General features: G+C 49.5%; 1 protein-coding gene across 32 annotated transcripts in view; it reads right to left on the minus strand.

The window, feature by feature from the left end:
• Positions 1 to 8839: 8839 nt before the first annotated feature.
• Positions 8840 to 18866, minus strand: part of CAMK2G (calcium/calmodulin dependent protein kinase II gamma) — a 176241-nt gene continuing 166214 nt past the window's right edge. For 16 of the 32 annotated variants that reach the window (XM_074958491.1, XM_074958489.1, XM_074958498.1 and 13 more), the window contains 4 exons: positions 15890 to 15965; positions 15225 to 15319; positions 13826 to 14071; positions 8840 to 10556 (listed from right to left, as the gene is read on the minus strand). In XM_074958491.1, coding sequence (XP_074814592.1) covers positions 13839 to 14071; positions 15225 to 15319; positions 15890 to 15965 — 404 coding nt within the window. In that variant the 3' untranslated portion in view covers positions 8840 to 10556; positions 13826 to 13838. Of the gene's footprint in view, positions 10557 to 13825; positions 14072 to 15224; positions 15320 to 15889; positions 15966 to 18602; positions 18729 to 18866 lie in introns of all 32 variants that reach the window. The other 16 variants (XM_074958479.1, XM_074958476.1, XM_074958486.1 and 13 more) reach the window with 3 other exon arrangements.

Below are 18866 nucleotides of genomic sequence, written 5' to 3' on the forward strand. Positions count from 1 at the left end.
GCTCCCCCCTCTTGTCAGACACTGGTTCCAGCTCCTCCTTATCATACACCAATGGAACTGGCTGATGAGAGGGGGAGGAGAAGTACAACACCTGAGAGGGGTCCAGGTACCTGCCATATGGGCCCAAAGGGCTCAAATAAGGCCAGAAGGAAGGATCCATTGGTGGCCCCCAGGGGATCGGTACCAGATGTCGTGTGGTGGGGGATTGGGTTCATATCCAGAGGGATGGTAAGCGTAGCCTCTCAACTGTCTGTCAGGGCTCCTGTGCCTTTGTGGATATACTGGTGCAGCTACCTCCTCTGATTTTAAGACGGTTCTGTTGGTAGCAGTGGTACTGTTGGTACAGGGGCACTCCTGCCCAGTGGGTGAAGATGGAACTGTTCCTGAGTCATTGGTAATGATTCCTCCTCCGGAGTAAGGATGTCCCTCAGGAGGGCAGGTCCTGAAAGAAATGAAGACAGAGTAGTGGAGAAATGTATCCTCCGGTGTTACAAAAAAGTCTCCGTATGGCTCAGAGTCCAGGGAATTTCAGCAGAAACTCTTGAAGGACCCGGCTCACCTGTTGTCTATTGGTCTTTGGATATACAAGGTGGTACTGATGAATCTGGACCTGCATTTGAAGATGGGACTGGTGAGCTTCTGTCTTTCTGCTTTGGTCCTGCAGTCACTGCCAGAACCGGTGGATCCCTCTTCTTGCATGCCTTGCCTCCAGCCTGGGGGTCTTTGGTGGAGACGGTTCATACATGATACGTCAGCCAACCTGTACTGGCTCTGGGAGGAAGAATGTTTCTTACGGATGGTCCTCTGTGGGGATGTGTCCTTATGGCCAGTAGAGTGCTCCTTACTCTCATGCAGAGTCCTTGGGCTTTGGTGATAAAGTCTCTGCTCCAAAGCTCATGCTTGGAAAGGCACTACTGATCAGTTGAGGCTGCTGTACGGGGGCGGGGGAACCTCCCAGGCCCAGGTCAGTGTGGGACCTCAGACTCCTCAATCTGGACCTTTTTTAGTTGGAGCTCTTGGGCCTCTCTATTGATGGGTGGGAAGGATTGATGGATCCTGCACTTTGCAGAGATTCGTGGCCCACCCAGAAGACAGTACAGGCATGTTTGATACTTGTCACTGATGGAGAAGGATGAGGGCAGGAGACAATTTCTTGAATCCTGGGACTCTGGGTATAGTCCTGAGACTAGGAAGGATTTCCCCTGAATGGGGGTGAGGGGAGAGAAACTAAACGGTTACCTAACTTCTCATAACTCTTGTTCTTCGAGATGTGTTGTTCATGTCCATTCCAATTAGGCATGTGCATGAACCATGTGCACAGCAGCGGGAAAGATTTTCCCCTAGCAGTATCCATCAGGTTGGCCCACGTGCCCCCTGGGGTCGCACCTTTATGGTGCTGGATATAGGGGCCTGCCAACCTGCCACCCCCTCAGTTCCTTCTTGCCGGCTGCTCCGACAGAGGGGCAGGAGGGTGGGTATTGGAATGGACATGAACACCACATCTCTAAGAACAGTTACGAGAAGGTAGGTAACAGTTTTTTCTTTTTCGAGTGCTTGCTCACGTCAATTCCAATTAGGTGATTACCAAGCTCGAGTTTTGGAGGTGGGTCAGAGCACAAAGGTTCGCTGACTGTAGCACCACTCTACCAAAGGCTGCATCATCTCTGGCCTGCTGGGTAATAGCGTAATATGAGGTACAGATATGTATTGATGGCCATGTCACAGCTCTGCAGATCCCCTGCATTCGAACACGGTCCAGGAACGCTGCTGAAGATGTCTTGCGCTCTCGTGGAGTGCACTGTAAGCAGGAGAGTTGGGGTGGGGAAGGAGGTTGTAGCATGCCAGGTCGCAGCATGACCGGATGCAGAATGTGATCCAAGATGAGATCCTTTGGGAGGAGACTGGAAGCCCCTTCATTCTGTCTGCTACTGCGACAAACAGCTGAATGGATTTCCAGAATAGTTTAGTTCGCTCGATGTAAAAGGTTAATGCCCAGTGAACGTCCAACGAGTGAAGTTTTTACTCCCTGCTGCTTGAGTGCAGCTTAGGATAGAAAACTGGGAGAAAGATGTCCTGGTTACTATGGAACTGGGAGGCGACCTTAGGGAGGACACCGGATGAGGTCTGAGCTGAACCTTGTCCTTATTTAACACTGTGCACGAAGGCTCAGAAGTTAGTGCCTTGAGCTCCGACATTCTCCTGGCTGATGTTATTGCTACTGGGAACGCCACCTTGTGTGAGAGGTACAGCAAGGAACATGTCGCCAGCGTTCAAAGGGTGGCCCTATCAGTCTGGATGGGACTAGGTTAAGGTCCCAGGCTGGGACTGGCTGTCATATGTGAGGGCAGAGTCTGTCGAGACCCTTTAGGAAATGGCTCACCATCGGGTTGGTGAAGACTGACCGACCTTGCATGCCAGGATGGAGGGCCGAGATAGTGGCCAGGTGTACCTTTACTGAAGACAGGGTAAGTCCTTGCTGTTTGAGGTCGAGAAGGTAGTCCAATATGACAGGTATGGATGCTAGAGTTGGAGACAGAAGGTGTTGTGAAGACCAAACTGAGAATCTCTTCCATTTGGCCAGGTAGGTAGCCCTAGTGGAAGGTTTCCTAATGCCAAGGAGGACTTGTCTGACTGGGTCCAAACAAGTGAGCACCACTGAATTCAGCAATGGAGCTTCCATGCCGTGAGGTGCAGCGACTCAAGATTCGGGTGCTGGAGGTGGCTGTGATTCTGAGTTATCGAGTCTGGGAAGAGCGGTAAGGTGATCTCATTTCCAGAAGAGATGTGTACCAGTGCTGACGGGGCCAGGCTGGAGCTATCAATATCACCGAGGCCTCATCCCTCTGAGCCTTGAGGAGCACTTTATGAATGGGAGGTATGGGAGGAAACATGTACAAGAGGTGTCCCTCCCAGGGAAGGAGGAACACATCCGTGATGGAGCCTGGGCTGTCATTCAGGAAGGAGCAAAACTGCAGGCATTTCCTGTTGCATTGTGTGGCGAACAGGTCTATCTGGGAAAATCCCCACTGTTGGAGGATAGTGTTCATAACGTCCAGGTGTAGGGACCACTTGTGGCCATGAAAGGACCTGCTGAGATAGTCCACCAACTTGTTCTGTACTCCGAGGAGGTACGATGCTTCCAGGTGCATCGAGTGAGCTATGCAAAAGTCCCACAGTCTGAGAGCTTCCTGGCACAGGGGAGAGGAGCATGCACCCCGTTTGTTTATATAAAACATCACTGTTGTATTGTCCGTCATGACTGATACAAACAAGTTCCAGGTGAACTTGGAATGTTTGGCATGCTAGGTGGGCCACTCTCAGCTCCCGGATGTTGATGTGAAGGGAGAGCTCCACCTGAGACCAGAGGCCCTGTGATCTGAGGTCTCCCAAGTGCGCACCCTACCCTAATGCTGATGTGTTCAAAATTGGAGACCAAAATTGTGGTCTGTCTAAGGGGACCCCCGCACACACCACATGTGGGTCGAGCCACCACAGGAAGGAGTGTCAAGTCCAATTCCACCCCTATAAACTCTATTCGCTGCATGGGGAATAGGGTTGACTTTTGTACATTCGGAAGGTGGCCCAGGTCATCGAAAGTAGCCCTTTTGAAACTGACTTGTGCTTCCACTTGTGCCTTGGAGCAGCCCTTAATTAGCCAGTCGTCGAGGTACAGAAACACCTACACCTGTCGCTTGGGCAGGAACGTAGCCACGACTGCCATGCACTTAGTAAACACTCAAGGAGCCACTGACTGGCTGAACAGGACGACTGTGAACTGGTAAAGATTGTGGTTCACCATGAACCTGAGGTACCTTCTGTGGGACGGTGTGATTGAAATATGAAAGCGTCCTGCAAGTTGAGGGCGGCTTACCAGTCCCCCTGATCCAAGGAAGGGATAATGGAGGCCAAGGAGACCATGCGGAACTTCAGTTTCTTCATGAACCTGTTGAGATGTCGCAGGGCTAGGATGGGCCTGAGGCCTCCTTTGGCTTTTGGTATTAGGAAATACTGGGAATAGAAACCCTTGCCCCATAGCTCCTGAGGAACCTCTTCCACTGCCCCCAGTGATAGAAGCGAGTGCACCTCCTGTATGAGGAGTTGCTCGTGAGAGGGGTCCCTGAAGAGGGATGGGGAAGGGGGGCTGGAAGGGGGGGGAGGGCAGAGAACTGGAGGGAGTATCCCCTTTCTACTGTGCGGAGTACCCAGCGATCCGATTTAATACAGGCCCATGCAGGGTAGGAAGGGGACAGTCTGCACGAGAAGGTAAGGCGGGATGGATCTGGAGTCCGGACTGATGCGTTGCCCCTGGGTGCACCTTCAAAAGTTTTGTTTCTGGCCAGAAGACTGCTTCATCTGACCAGAGCCCTGGTTTGACAAAGGGTGAGGCCTCCTTCTATTGTTTCTATTCCGTCTGCAGGAGAAGTCTTGCCTGGTAAAAATGAGGCGGAGGCTGTGACTTAAAGTGTTTCCTTTGATTACCCGGAGTATGGAGCTCAAGGGACTTGAGTCCTTCAGGCTGTGGAGCTGAGGTCATCTAGTCCAACCCTCTGCTCAAAGCAGGACTAATCCCAACTAAATCATCTGAACCAGCGCTTTGTCAAGCCGGGCCTTAAAAACCTCTATGGATGGAGATTCCACCACCTCCCTAGGTAACCCATTCCAGTGCTTCACCACCCTCCTGGTAAAATAGTTTTTCTTAACATCCAACCTAGACCTCCCCCACTGCAACTTTGAGACCATTGCTTCTTGTTCTGTCATCTGCCACCACTGAGAACAGCTGAGCTCCATCCTCTTTGGAACCCCCTTCAGGTAGTTGAAGGCTACTATCAAATCCCCCCTCTCTTCTTTTCTGCAGACTAAAGCCCAGTTCCCTCAGCCTCTCCTCGTAAGTGATGTGCTCCAGCCCCATAATAATTTTTGTTGCCCTCAGCTGGACTCTCTCCAATTTGTCCACATCCTTCCTGTAGTGGGGGGCCCAAAACTGGACGCAATATTCCAGATGTGGCCTCACCAGTGCCACATAGAGGGGAATAATCACTTCCCTCGATCAGCTGGTAATGCTCCTGCTAATGCAGCCCAATATGCCGTTAGCCTTCTTGGCAACGAGGGAACACTGTTGACCCATATGCAGCTTCTCATCCACTATAATTCCCAGGTCCTTTTTTGCAGAACTGCCGCTTAGTCAGTCGGTCCCCAGCCTGTAGCAGTGCATGAAATTCTCCCGTCCTAAGTGCAGGATTCCGCACTTGTCCTTTTTGAACCTCATCAGATTTCTTTTGGCCCAATCCTCCAATTCGGGCTTGTCTACACTACCGTGTGGAGTTGATCTAAGATATGCAACTTTAGCTACGTGAATAGCATAGCGGAAGTATACGTACTTAGATCCTCTTACTGCAGTCTCTACAGTGCGGTAAGTCGACAGCTGACGCTCTCCCGTCAATTCTGCTTGCGCTTCTCGCTCTGGTGGGAGTACCAGAGTCGACGGGAGAGTGCTCAGCAGTTGATTTATCACGTCTATACTAGATGTGATAAATCGACCCCTGCTGGATCGATCACTGCCCGCCGATCCGGCAGGTAGTGTACACGAGTCCTCAGTCTAAGTCACTCTGGACCCTATCCCTACCCTCCAAGGTATGTACCTCTCCCCCCAGCTTAGTTATTGCCAATCTTGACCTGTAGGCGGGGCCATTCTCAGATCCTGCCATGGGCTGATCTAGTGGGAAGAAAACACTTTTGTGAAAGGTTTTAATAGCTGCTCTGAGGTAACTAATCAGAAGTATGGAATTTTATTGATGTCCTGGCAGAGATGGATTCGTGGAAAGATTGCAGGTGGTGAAGAGGCCAAAGGTGCAAATTATATTCAATTAATTCACATGCATACAGTATAAATATGTATTGACACACATGTGCACAGACCCTGTCAAAGACCCCATCCATGCTAGGGAAATACTGTCTCTATCAGGCTTTCTGTAATAGTGTTGAAATGGTTTCTCCTGTTTACACTGGCAGTTAAAACAGATTTCAAGACCAGTCATGGAGAAACCATTACTACCACTGTGGACAAGAGGTCATTTTCAGTGTATACTGGGCCACACTGAAGTATACTTTTCTTCCAAAAATCTCTCTGTTGTGGTTTAGGGTTTACCTGGCAAGTGATCCTGTCTCTCAACACCAGAAATGATAGCAGGGCCTGTCTTCTTCCCTGTAATTCAGGGAGGCACTGGCATCAGTGGAGGAGTCCTTGGAAGGCCATATTTTAATTCCCAGCAGACAGCAGCTACAGCACAGATTGCTCTTTACCCACCCCCTGGTGCAGGGGTAATTCTCCTCGCTCTCGGGAGGAGACGTGATAATCCCATTGAGAAGTGGCCCTTGACACTTACCTGATAGGTGATAATAGTTACCTTCCAAGGGGATTCGCACAATGGAACACTCACAGTGGGAGAGAAAAACTGTCTACATGAGCACGTTTCATGCACTCACTCACTCACTGCTACACTCCTGCCAGCACAGCTCCACCACGGGTGGTAGCAGGGAGCACACAAATGGAGCCGAGCACTGGTGTTTTTACCCTTGTGTTTACTAGCCTGACTCTGAGCAGGTCTTGACAAAAACGCGTTAAGAAGTTGATACCCTGTGTATGCTAACATGGCCGTCATGGCTACCACTTGTGGCACAGCACACGCCAGGCAACACGGGCAGTGGTGGTGGGTGGGGGACTAAGAAAAATGCTGGTGGGGACAAGGCCTAGGCAGTGTGAAAAGTCGACTGAAATATTACTTGTATTACGGGACTGGCCACAAATGGGGCCCTGTCAAAACAGGTACTGTACTGACAGATGGGGTACACCTAGACTATAGTTTTAACTCATCGGCCAACATGTTTATAGTGAGAGCCTTCCCCTGACCTTTGCTCCAGGACACAATTTTTTTGTGATTTAATCTCGACCAAGCCACGGACGTGTGTCCTGGAACAAACACTGCTGGAGTGTCCAGATCACTTGTCCTTTTTGAACCCCATCACATTTCTGGTGGAGTACCGGATCTGAGTTACTACAGACAATTCTTTCCTGGGTGTCTGGCTGGTGAGTCTTGCCCACATGCTCAGGGTTTAGCTGATCGCCATATTTGGGGTTGGGAAGGAATTTTCCTCCAGGGCAGATTGGCAGAGGCCCTGGGGGTTTTTCGCCTTCCTCTGCAGCATGGGGCAGGGTCACTTGCTGGAGGATTCTCTGCACCTTCAAGTCTTTAAACCACGATTGGAGGTCTTCAATAGCTCAGACATAAGTTAGGGGTTTGTTACAGGAGTGGGTGGGTGAGATTCCGTGGCCTGCCTTGTGCAGGAGGTCAGACTAGATGATCATAATGGTCTCTTCTGACCTTAAAGTCTATGATTCTATGAGTTAGCTATCAATTAACTTGAGTTAAAAATGTCAAGGCCTGACAAACCCATAGCAAGAGAAATGTTCTTTCCCAAAGAGCTTGTAATCTAAGCAGAGAAGACACACATAGGGTGGGGAAAGGAAACAAAGGCTTGGACGTCCCCAAGGTCATACAGCAAGTCAGTGGAAGGGTCAGGTAGAGAACTCAGGTCTGGGGACGGATGCCCAGTCCAGGATCACTGGACCACACTACTGGGACTTACTCCTGAAGGTTCCACTGCCCATGTCTTTTCTGAAGGTCAGCAACCACCTATTTGTTATGCATGTAGACCCACACGTACATTAGCAGAAGAATCGCATGTGATCACAAATGTCACCTATAGATCTGCTGCTCCAAAAACATAGCTCTGAGAAAAGATTGTGTCCCAAAATCCTCAACGCCACATTGTCCTATGGTACACAGAAGAAAGGAATGCCATTCAACTTTATGCCCTGTTTAAATGTTATTTTATTAAATATTTTCAATTCAAGGTTTCATTGTAACAAAGCTATGAAGGTTCTACCAACATTCAGATCAAACAAACACTAGCTAATTTTGTTTTAATTATTTCTATATCATGCAAAAATTCTGCATCAAACGCTTCCATTTCCTGTTTAAAATGTGATATTTATAATATATATTATATAGATGCTTATATTAGCCCCGTAAGAGAACATTAAGAATGCTAAAGGTGTACAGCTATGTCTGATAATGGCCATACCAAGCTAAGGTTCTCATTAACTTAAAAGAACAAACAGAGAGCTTGTCTCCAAGACTGTGCAAAACCAAAACAACCCAACCATTTTCTTTTTTAAGTTTTCTCTGAAAGATGCAGTTACTAAATACAGAGGGTCTTTTTTAAACATTAATAATCAATAGGTAAAGAGACAAGGAAAGATCAGACCTGAAGAAGGCATGCATAACTTTTTGTATTTCTCTTTTTAAAACTGCATAATTGTAATGTCCTGTTTGCTCTCTGCGTGGCTTTTTTTAAAAAAAATCTGAAAATATCAAAGCTTTTCCTCTCCGCCTGACTCACTAGCTTACTGCCCTCCTAAAAATGTTCCGAAATGATAAGAGACAGTGTTCACTCCCTCCTGTCTCAGTCCCCACCACACCCACACATGCAGTTGGGATGGTGGAGGAAGGAAGAAAACTATTTGTCCAGACAAACCCTGGGAAGTATGAATGGCCTTTTCCTGCATCATGGATTAGCTGCTCTAATCATGGTGTGGGATTGACTTAAGAGTTTTCCTTTAAAGGGGAGTGGAGGGATTTCCAGAGAAAGGCAGTAACTCCACTCAATGCTACAGCTTACGGGTCCTTCCCATCATTCCACTGAAAAAGGATCAAGATATAATTTAGCCCTCCTTTTTCCTTAGAATCCATTACAGCGTTGCCTTCCTTTTAATATACTGTTTACTTTGTCCCTCAGGAGTGTAGGGATAACATACTGTAAAGTCCCAGGACCAAATTTAGTGATTTGTAGATGGAGGGACTTCAGCTAAAAGTTCATGCCAATATCCCACAATAATGACTAAGTCCCTGCCCTCCTCTTGATCAGGACACAGAAATCAGGGGGCCTCTTAGTGCTAAGAGAATCTACAAAAAAAAAAAGGCCTTTTGCTTCTCTGGGCCAGGATTAATTCAGACAAGTCAACAAAATAATTCAACATTCCCCTTCTAGCAAATAAAGGAAACGGACAGCATCCCCCAACAAAGGAAGGAAGATGAATTTGCCCAAAGGACAAGCATCAGAAGGTCTGTAGTAACTACCTTTCCCCTCTGTATCATGAGGCCTGAAGCCCTCTATCTACAGTTTGCTGAGATTCTGAGCGGATTGTTTTATGAGTTACATCATGACCATTAAAAAAACAGAAAAGCTATCCAAAAAAACACCAGGACACATGACACTTACAAAACAGATGGCGGGGGGAAGGGGAGACGCACCTGCCTTGGGTTGCTGGCTCCCTCTACTATTTTACCAGAGAACAAAAAAACAAAAAAATAATCAAACTGGAAGCCGGTGAGCCCCTTAATTCTATGGGTGCATATATTTCAGTATCAAACACAAGCTAATGATGCATCACATAGAGGTGGATGCGTGAGTCTTCATGAAAGAACATAACACTAGTTTTCTCATCTGCTTCCTAAGGAACATGTGTTCTTCAGCACTGCGGATCTCAGCTACGCTACAAGAAAAAGAAAAGCCATAAAAGAAATCCCATACATGTACCCTCTTCCTCTAAAACCTTTGCTCTTAACACTTCTTTTGTCAGCAGGCCGCAAACCTTCGTGTTTGGCCAGGGAGTGGCCACTTCTAAAACCAGGATCTCTCAAGAGCAAGCTCCTATTTATATTTTTATTTAAGCCATTTTTTATAGTCCCCTTTTCCAGCCTTGGTTTTACTCGACATCCCGTTTTGTTTTTAGGAAGTCTGTGGGCTCTGGCGGCTGAGCAGCCAGCTTTCCGCAGCATCCGCACCACGCTGAAGACTTAAGAAGAAACTCGGGCTGAAATCAGTCCGCTGGGCAGTGGGAAGTGGAGAAGTGTCATTCCTCCACCTTTCCCTCCCATTCTTCATTCAGGCCCCTCCAGTGTTTCCTCGCCACCGCTCACTGATTAAAGTCACAGCACAGCCTGAATGCAATGTTAGCTTCCACCTTGCCTTTGTGGAGCAGAGTTCAGCAATCCGCTGCTCAAGCTGCCTTCTCCTCTTCCTCCTCGTGCTCTCTCGCCTTCCCTTTTGCTTTCCCCCTCGCTCGGTTTCTGAAAGATGCTCCAGTTGATGCCATTTCGTCAGCCCTGGGGGAGGGGGTGTTGGATAGTCTGTCATTTATTTATCATTATTCCGGTTTATTTTATTTTTTAATACAAACAACATGTCTCTCTTAGATTTAAAAAACACCTTCGTACAGCAGAAACAGACACGATGGATCCATGGAAAACAACAGAAAGGCGGCAGCGCCCGGAGCATCAGATGCATGCAGGGTTTCGTGCATTTGGCTGCTGCCGGTTTGTAATTTGTAATTTTTTTTAAACGTCAAAACGGACATGACCGTCGCTGTCACTCAGGCACTCCAGAGCTGCTTGCTAAGAAGATATTGCCCTCCAGCTGAGTATCTCCAAAAGCTGCTGCAACCAGGAGGCGGCAATGTCCACCCAGAAAGGAGAGAAAAGAATGGGGTGGGAGAAGGAAGGGAAATAAAGCCAAAAGTTAGCTGCACAATTTATACAGAAACTCTCCCACAGCATACCAGGCAGGGAGAAAACGCTACAAGTGATACAAAAGGAAGGAACACCTCACCACACACAGTGCGCCCCAGACCTGGGCTGGGAAGGTGCACCCCCGCAACACACCAGGACGGGACCCTTCTTCCCACCCAGCCCTGTTCTCCAGGCTGGGAGGACGAATCTCCGCTGGTACGGTGAGAAGGGACACTGTTATTGCAGTCGCTGCTCTGCTCTGGGGCTCAGTTATAGCAGAGGAAAACTCTCCTCACATCATGCTTTAGAGGAGGGGAAGATGAATCCCAGCACTCCAGAGAGAGGGGACAGCGTGGAAGGAATTGTCTGACTGGACCAGACCAAACCTGAGGTCCAAAGTCCAGCCCCAGATGCTTCAGAGGAGGGTGCAAGCCACCCCAAAGCACGTGGTTATGGAATGACCTGCCCATAGGGACAGTTGCTTCCTCACTGTAAGTTACAGGTCAGCTCCTGCCCTGGTGGAGGTGGGTTCATAACCCTGCATACAGTTTTGTTTTCTATTTAATCTTGTCTAATGTAACTCTGGATGTTTCCCCTATCTGTATATACCACCACTCTCTTTCTGGGTCCTGCTAAGCTGCTGGCCTCAATGATGTCTTGTTAGCAAAGTCTAACTGTGTGTTGTGTTAAAAAAAGGATTTCCATTCAGCAGTTCTAAATTTGCCGTTTTTTATTCTTGTATCATGAGAAGGTAACTAGGACTATCTGATTTACCTCCTCTCTACTACTCCCCACCTTGGATACCTTTATCACGTCCTCTCTGACTCCTCTCTATGGTAACAGTCTGACTCTTCTCTGCCTCGCTCTTCACGTGGAGGTTCTCATATGTCTAAATTATGCTCATCACTGGACTCCCTGTAATTCTGTTATATCCTGTCTAAAGTGGAGTGAGCAGAACTGAACTCAGTATTCCAGGAGAGAGTGAACCACTGATGTATATTATGGTATTTTAGTATTATCCTCCATCCCGTTCCTTCTCCATCTTAATACCTCAGTGCCTTTTGACCACTGCTCCATACTGAGCACGTTTGCGGACAGCTGTCCACAATTCTGCAGCCTTTATCCTGGGGGGTTACAGTTAATGTAAAGCCCAGCAATGGGCACAAGCAGTTTACATTGGTTTATCATTTGTTTCAGCCAGCGTGACCTGTTACCAAAGGGAGGGTCCCAGGGCTATCCTTTCCAGAAGCACCTTTTCCAAAGATAGCTATACCATTTGCTACCCTCCAGCCCAGCAGCTGATTTTAGTGAGAAATAGCCCAATCTCTTCATTTACTCCTGAGGGAATTCTCCAAATATACAGTTAAACCAACCTAACGCCCAGTGTAGACAGTGCTAAGCCGACAGGAGAATTTTCCCATCAACCTAGCTACCGCCTCTCAGGGAGGTGGGGTACCTACACCAAGGGGAGAGCCCCTCCTATCAGCATAGGTAGCTGAAGCAGTGCAGCTGTGCCACTGTAGCATTGTAAGTTTAGACAAGCCCTTAGTCCTAAGCAATACACAGGACTACATTCAAGACATCGCTGCAGTTGAGCCACTTAGTAACAGTGACTACAGTATAATGAAGTTCAACATCCTCTGGGAAGAAATCATACAGAACCTCATCCGGTGACACTCAATTTAGAAAAAGGCATTTTTAAAAAAGGGAAGAATCTAGGCAAAAAGTTTCTAACATTAGGAAACTTAAATCCTTGGACTCGGCATGACAGCTACGTAGGCACACATAAGAACGGATGCATAAGGCATGCACACATTTCAACACAAGAGAAAGCAAGGAGATAAGTAAACCACCATGGCTAAATAATAAGCTTCAAGAGGTTATCTGAGCCAAACTGGTATCCTTCAGAACCAGCTGTTCCAAGAAGCAATTGTTTGACGGTGTCAACAAATTGTTTAGTCAAACTTTGCTCCATTGTGATGTTTGGCCATTTTGTATATGGCTAGTTTAAGTTGCCCAATATTACCATTTCCATTAGCTTTATTTGCCTTTGATCTCTCTCTCGGTATGTTCAAAACCCTTTTGCTGATTAGAAGGCCAGTATTAACATTCTAATATATTTGTATTCTTATGGCTTGGGATTTGTATCCTTCTAGATTGTAGTCTATGGTTCTCTCTACTTTGACACTGCCTCATTCAAATCCTAGGGAATTGTTAAACTCTGGAGCAACTTCCCACCTACCTCTCCAACCTCATCTGTCCTTCCCTGTATTGTTTATAGGCAGGTATTAGAGTACCCCACTGACTTAGCACTGCATTATGCTACTGGAGCACCTGTCACGTCAAGCTCTTTTGCACTGCCATGCAGTCTCATTCACATATGTTTGCTTTTATGCTCCTCACCACTATGCAGACGTTTATAGTTTGCATGTGGGGCTGGATACCTATTTGTATTCAACACCTCAGTCTAACACCCTGTTACTTTCCTGCAATTTTACCTCTGGGATCTCAATCTGCCCACCCCTGTTCAGCTGTAATTTCTGTCTGCTCTTTCCCAGGTTCCTTGCCTTTCTGTGATTGACGTTGTTAGAAAAGATCCATGTCAGACCTAGTTGCTCTTCAGGCAACTCTCCCCACGCTCCTACTTTAAATAATCTCCCAAGACCTCATTACATTTTCTGCCAGGCAATGGGACCCGCCTGCACCCCAGGACCAGAGAGGTGGAGGCCAGCACATTACAGCCAGGGACCCAATCCCACCCCCACCCCAGAGCCAGGCATATGGCTTTCCTCTGCAGTCCAAGGCCAGAGTGCATAACCTGACCCAAGTGCCCCAGGTTAGTGCCTGGCGGCCCTGCGGAGACTGAGCCAGCACTAGCGTATCCCCTGGAGTGTATCCAGCTGTAGCACTCTGAAATCCTCAGTAAGGGGCTATACCTGCAGAGTGCGACTCCCATCTGCCAACAGAGCGAGCTCATCACCTCCTTATGGTGCACACTCAGGGAAAGGGACACGTGGGGTGGAGAGAGGGCTGAGGGAAATGTTTCACTATCTTAGCTCCACTCTGCCTGCAGCCAGATAGTAAATGACCATCCCTCAGAGCCCGGTTAATGGCCTCTCAACATTCTGGGCTTCCGATACTTCATTGCCACATACAGCCCCCATGGCATGTCATCTGCCCTCCCTGCTGGAGCGTACCTGTGTTCGATCTTCACTGGAGCGGAGCAGCAGGGGCCCCAGAGCAGTGATAGTGGACATTCAGCCACTTGCCATCGCGGCGGTGCCAGACGCGGGTCTCTTCAGACTGCGTGGTGCGGGGCCGGCCCTGGCCATCGATGTATTGAGTCAGGCGGATGTAGGCAATGCAGGCTGCGTCTTCGCCAATGACATGGACGTGGGGGTTCAGGATGGTGGTGTGGATTGGCTTGCTGTTCTTGGACAATACTGGGGGGACATGCAAAACCATCAGCTTCATGTCCCCATTGAGAAGATCAAGGCCTCGCACACCACTACATCTACTGTCCCCGTTTCCTTACCCTCCCACCTGCATCCTAGGCCACAGCATCTCTGCTCCCAACACTCCCGAGGCACAACCCAGCCACCTCTCTTGCTCCCCGAATTCAACCTCCTCACCCCTCAGGTTATCTGACCCTTCAGCTCCCATTTGCTCTGCACAGAACACATTCCACACTCCAGGCATCAGTGCAGCCAGTGCCTCAATTACAGGGCCATTCTCATTCTCAGATGTTACCTGCAGCACAGCCGTGTGCGAGGGCCCTTTGAGGCTTGCCAGGACCTCCCTGGGCGCCAGCAGGCCACAGTGAGTGACAGGCACTCCAGGGCTGTCATGCAGACAATGAGAAAGAGGTGAGCGGGCCCCCTTCACCTCACAAGCCAAGGATCAGTGTGTGCTAAGGGGGCCCTTTCCCCAAGATCAGCCACATGCGGCAGCTCAGGATAGCAGCTCACTTCCCTCGCCACACACTGTAGTGACTCCTGGGGGATGGACGCGGGACAGGAAACCACAGGGGTGTTATTTAAGGGAAGGACAACCCCACACAAGGGCATTTGCTGGGTTTGCCTTCCCAGCCACACGGACAAGGTGTCCCCCCTCTGACCCAGTTACCAAAGGGTTCACCATGGGTTTGGGATCTGAACCAGGGATGTGGGACCTCAACTTGGAGAAATTCTGAGAGCAGTACACTGCAAAGAGCTACGTCCTGGCATGTGTGACAGAGAGTACCCCTCCCACCCCTATGACTGGGCAGGGCTCTCCAGCTGAGCTGGGTTAGCGTCTCTTTCCCCTTTTACACTGACTGGAAACCCAGTGTCTTGGTCCCTTTGAACCACTGGTTCCCACTCCGACAACATACTTTGTGCCAGACTAGCCCCATTCCTAGGGCGAAGAGAAATGAGGGAAACAGAAACCTCACTGAGGGAGGAGAGAAAGTGCTGGATCTTAATAACCCTTCACAGTTCACCCACATTAAACCCTGGTGTCCATGGACAGTCTGAGAGAACTGCAGCCATTTCCCAAGATAGGGCAGAGAGGTGTGGAGGAGGGGGCTGTTGGCATTGCTGGAATCTGCCCACTCACAGTTCTCGAAGTAAAACTTGTGGAAGTCCATCCCCTCGACTAGGTTCCCCAGTGCTTCGGGTTCAAATGAGGTCAGGCCTGGGTCACAGATCTTCCTGCAAAGAAAAAGGAATATTCATGCCCCAGGGATTTTCCCCCCTTATAAACCTCTCAGAGCCGTCACCCTCTCCTGGGCCAGCCCCGAAGTCCAGGAGCTATTTTGTGCCATATTGCTAGCTCCTTGTGCTTATTCAGACACACCCCTCGCCTGGGACTGAGACCCATGTTGACTACCTGGAGCTGGTGTGTTTCCTTCAGTTCTGTGGTCCAGTCAAGCATCCAAGCATGTATCACACACAGTCTGCCCCTTAATCCTATCTCCTTCCATCCCGCACTGATCATCCCCATCTCCCTCTGCTCCTGCATCGCAGGGCTTCCAGATGTGCTCCTTTAACGGTCACCCATTCTGCTGCCTGGTAACTGCCTTACTCCTGGTACCAAGTGTTCATTTAAAGAGCCCCCTTGGCTCTAACTCCCATAGCTGCAGTTGTCAGAGAGTGAAGCGTAACCCTCCCCACCCCACTGCACTGGACAGCCTGCGTGACTCGCTCGTGGGCAGGGGCCATTCTGCCTCTTGCCCACAGGCTGACATGTAGAAACGGAATGCCCAGTGACACTGTACTTACGTGTAGGCCTCAAAGTCTCCATTGTTGATGGCTTCAATCAGCTGCTCTGTTATCTTAATGATCTCTTGTTTGCGCACTGTGGACGAGAAGTAAAGGCAATTTAACTATGCTTCTGCCTTGACTGGGAGGAAGTGAGACAATCGAGCGCCTCCTACTGGACAATTTGCAGGACGCCATTGACCCTGATCTCACAGGAGGAGCTCCCTGCACTCCAGAGATATGTGATAATGGCAGCCATCTATTCAAGGGCACGGGGTCGGTGGTATGAAAGGGAAATGGTGACCCCAGGATGCAGGGAGAAGGGGAATAAAGACACCGTCTCATACTCATTTTCTGCTCCAAAAGCAGGCCTGTCCCAGGAGCCTCATCGTCCCCTGACAGCCCGGGCTGCTTCCAGGGACTGCAAGGAAGGGCCCCGGTCACTGAACAGGCCAACACAAAGGAAAAAGTAAAACCTGGCACCAGCTGTCGGAAGTGAAGCCCCCGCGCCCACGACATCCAGATATAGCAGTGGCCACAACAAGATCAAGGCAGCCAAAGAATCCCTCAGCAATTTACCTATCACCATCACTCCCCAGATGGCGAGTGCTGCAAACACGCCATCGGGACACCCGCAGGGACAGATTCCACAAGCTAGCGAGGCAACTAAAGCAGAACAAATTGCCGGCTCTACGGGGCTGGGCCTCATCCCCCCCGCAGTAGCCCATGCTTGGCACACAGCTCCCTGGAACTGGCTTCGGGGCACTCAGCACTCGACTAGCACTGCCACTTCACCCAGTTTTGCTCAGCTGACATTCACGTGGCTGGATCTACTGCCTGTTGCTGTCCCAGTCCTCTCTATTTTCTCCGGTCAGCTGTAGGCAGCCCAGCTCCCCTCGTCTTGCCATCCTTACCTCTGATATCAAAGCAGCTAACCCTGCAGCAAAGCGCGCACAATGAATGGGCTTTATTACAACTCTCAGTAGCAGTCCCTAGGGGCTCGCTAGAACTAATCTTTCCTTTGCAGTTCGCATACCTGAGTACACACTGATCCACGTGCTACATCCGTATACACCGTACACACGCATGCATCTACGTATAGACCCAAGGCGTCCTACATCTGTCCCCCCCCCCGCGCACGCTCAATAAGTGAAGGTATTGTATGAACTGCGGGCACTATCTAGGATGTGCTATCTGTGGTGGTATCTGTAAAGCTACGAAATAAATAACCTAAGTGTTGCTATTGTCACCAGCTATCTGAAGCCCCCCCGTCCCCCCCCACATTTCTAACACCAACTGGCCCCGGTTAGGGTGCAAAAGCGTAATCTCAGCTGGTGAGAGACATGACCACACCCACTTCTGTAATCCACCAAGAACGTTTTGCTATGCAGCTCCCCACAGATACATTTCGGCCAGTAGCATGAGCTCGTCACACTAACTGAGCAGGTCCTGGCAGTGGGGCTGGTGTACTGTAGCGTAGTGTGTTATTTGTGCACCGATGGGCATGGGAAATGGATCAAGGGGGTGCACCGGATTACGTTAGCTACGAAATGATGCTTCATGAGCAAGTCATTCATGAGCAATGTGGTCTTCCCTATGAGGATAAGTGGCAAATGGGTTCTCCCACCCCGTGGAGAGGGTACAGATACATTCAGCACCTCGAGAAGGAACCCCAGGGGCTGGGGGAAGAGCAGAGAAAGATTTTCTTTGGAATGAGTGAAGAGGCCTAAAGCCACAAGAGCCTTGGGATAGCTCATCTCAGAGGGTCTCCAGCTCAACATGCACGGCAGCATCCACTCCACAGGTCAGACACAAAGCCAACACACAACACTGTGCCTTGCCCCGGTGTTTACTGTACGCACTGAGCTACCACAGCAACAGAGGTGGTGTGTACCCCTTACCTCCGAGGGTGGGCACCCCCTGGCTTTCACACAGCAAGGCACTCCTGCCTCCCAGTCAAGATGGAAGTCAACACGGCCTCCCCTGCTTTCTCTTCTAGGAAGGGTAATCGAGGACCAACCAACAGCAGTCCCTGAAACCCTCCCCGCCATGTACTGTCTCACACACCTTGGATGATACTGTCTGGGAGCTGCCAGTGGGAGGCTCACACGGCTGTATCTTCCCTAGTGTTGCCCGGTAGTATCTCCACAAGTGAGGAACACAACATAGTAACTAAGGCCCTGCCCACACTACAACTTTTAACCAAGTCTGTAGCAACTTCCAGGCATGATTGGCTTTAAACATGGCTTGTGTACACACAGACAGCATGGTTCACACATGGCTAGTGACCACGTGTTCCACCACATGGCTGTACCTGGGACCCAATAATCATGCCTGTGTAAGTGGTTTGGGCCAACCCTCTTTCCAGAGCACGTGGCCCCACATGCTGCTCGTGCCGCTCCGTGTGCATGTCCTTCAGGCACTGCATCCGCTGCTGAGGAAGTACGGGGCAGCTGCCTGGAGTCTCCCAGAATGCACTCTCACAAGTGCAGTTGGTAGCACGGCTGCAACGGGAGAAACGATTGTGTGTGGACGTGAATTGAGCTATGTTACTCAATGTGACTGTGCCTCTAGCCGACTACAACGGTCACCCCTGTAGCTGTAGCATGAAAGGGCAACTGGCCCCCTCGAGCAGGGACCAGGAGGACAGGGTGCATAAGGGTGAAGAGGAGGGTAACTAGACGTCTAGAATTAGTTGCACTACTCCACTACTGCTAGCCAACCACTAACTTACACGCTGCACTGTTAAGTACAAACGGAACTACAGGAGTTAGCAAAGGCTCCGACTGAGCACGCTCTAACTCCAGTGTCTGCCCTGGGCTGTCCCAGGCAAGAAGCTTCTCCTCACAAGACTGCGTGGCTGCAAAACAAACGTAAGCATTAAAATAATATTTAAAAACCCAACAACAACAGAATGCAAAATAAAACCAACAAAGAAGCACACCACACAGTCCCAGCCCCCATCTCCACACAGACCCGCACCCCTTCAACCCCCATC

This window comes from Natator depressus, chromosome 7, assembly GCF_965152275.1.
Source record: "Natator depressus isolate rNatDep1 chromosome 7, rNatDep2.hap1, whole genome shotgun sequence".
Classification (NCBI taxonomy): domain Eukaryota; kingdom Metazoa; phylum Chordata; order Testudines; family Cheloniidae; genus Natator; species Natator depressus.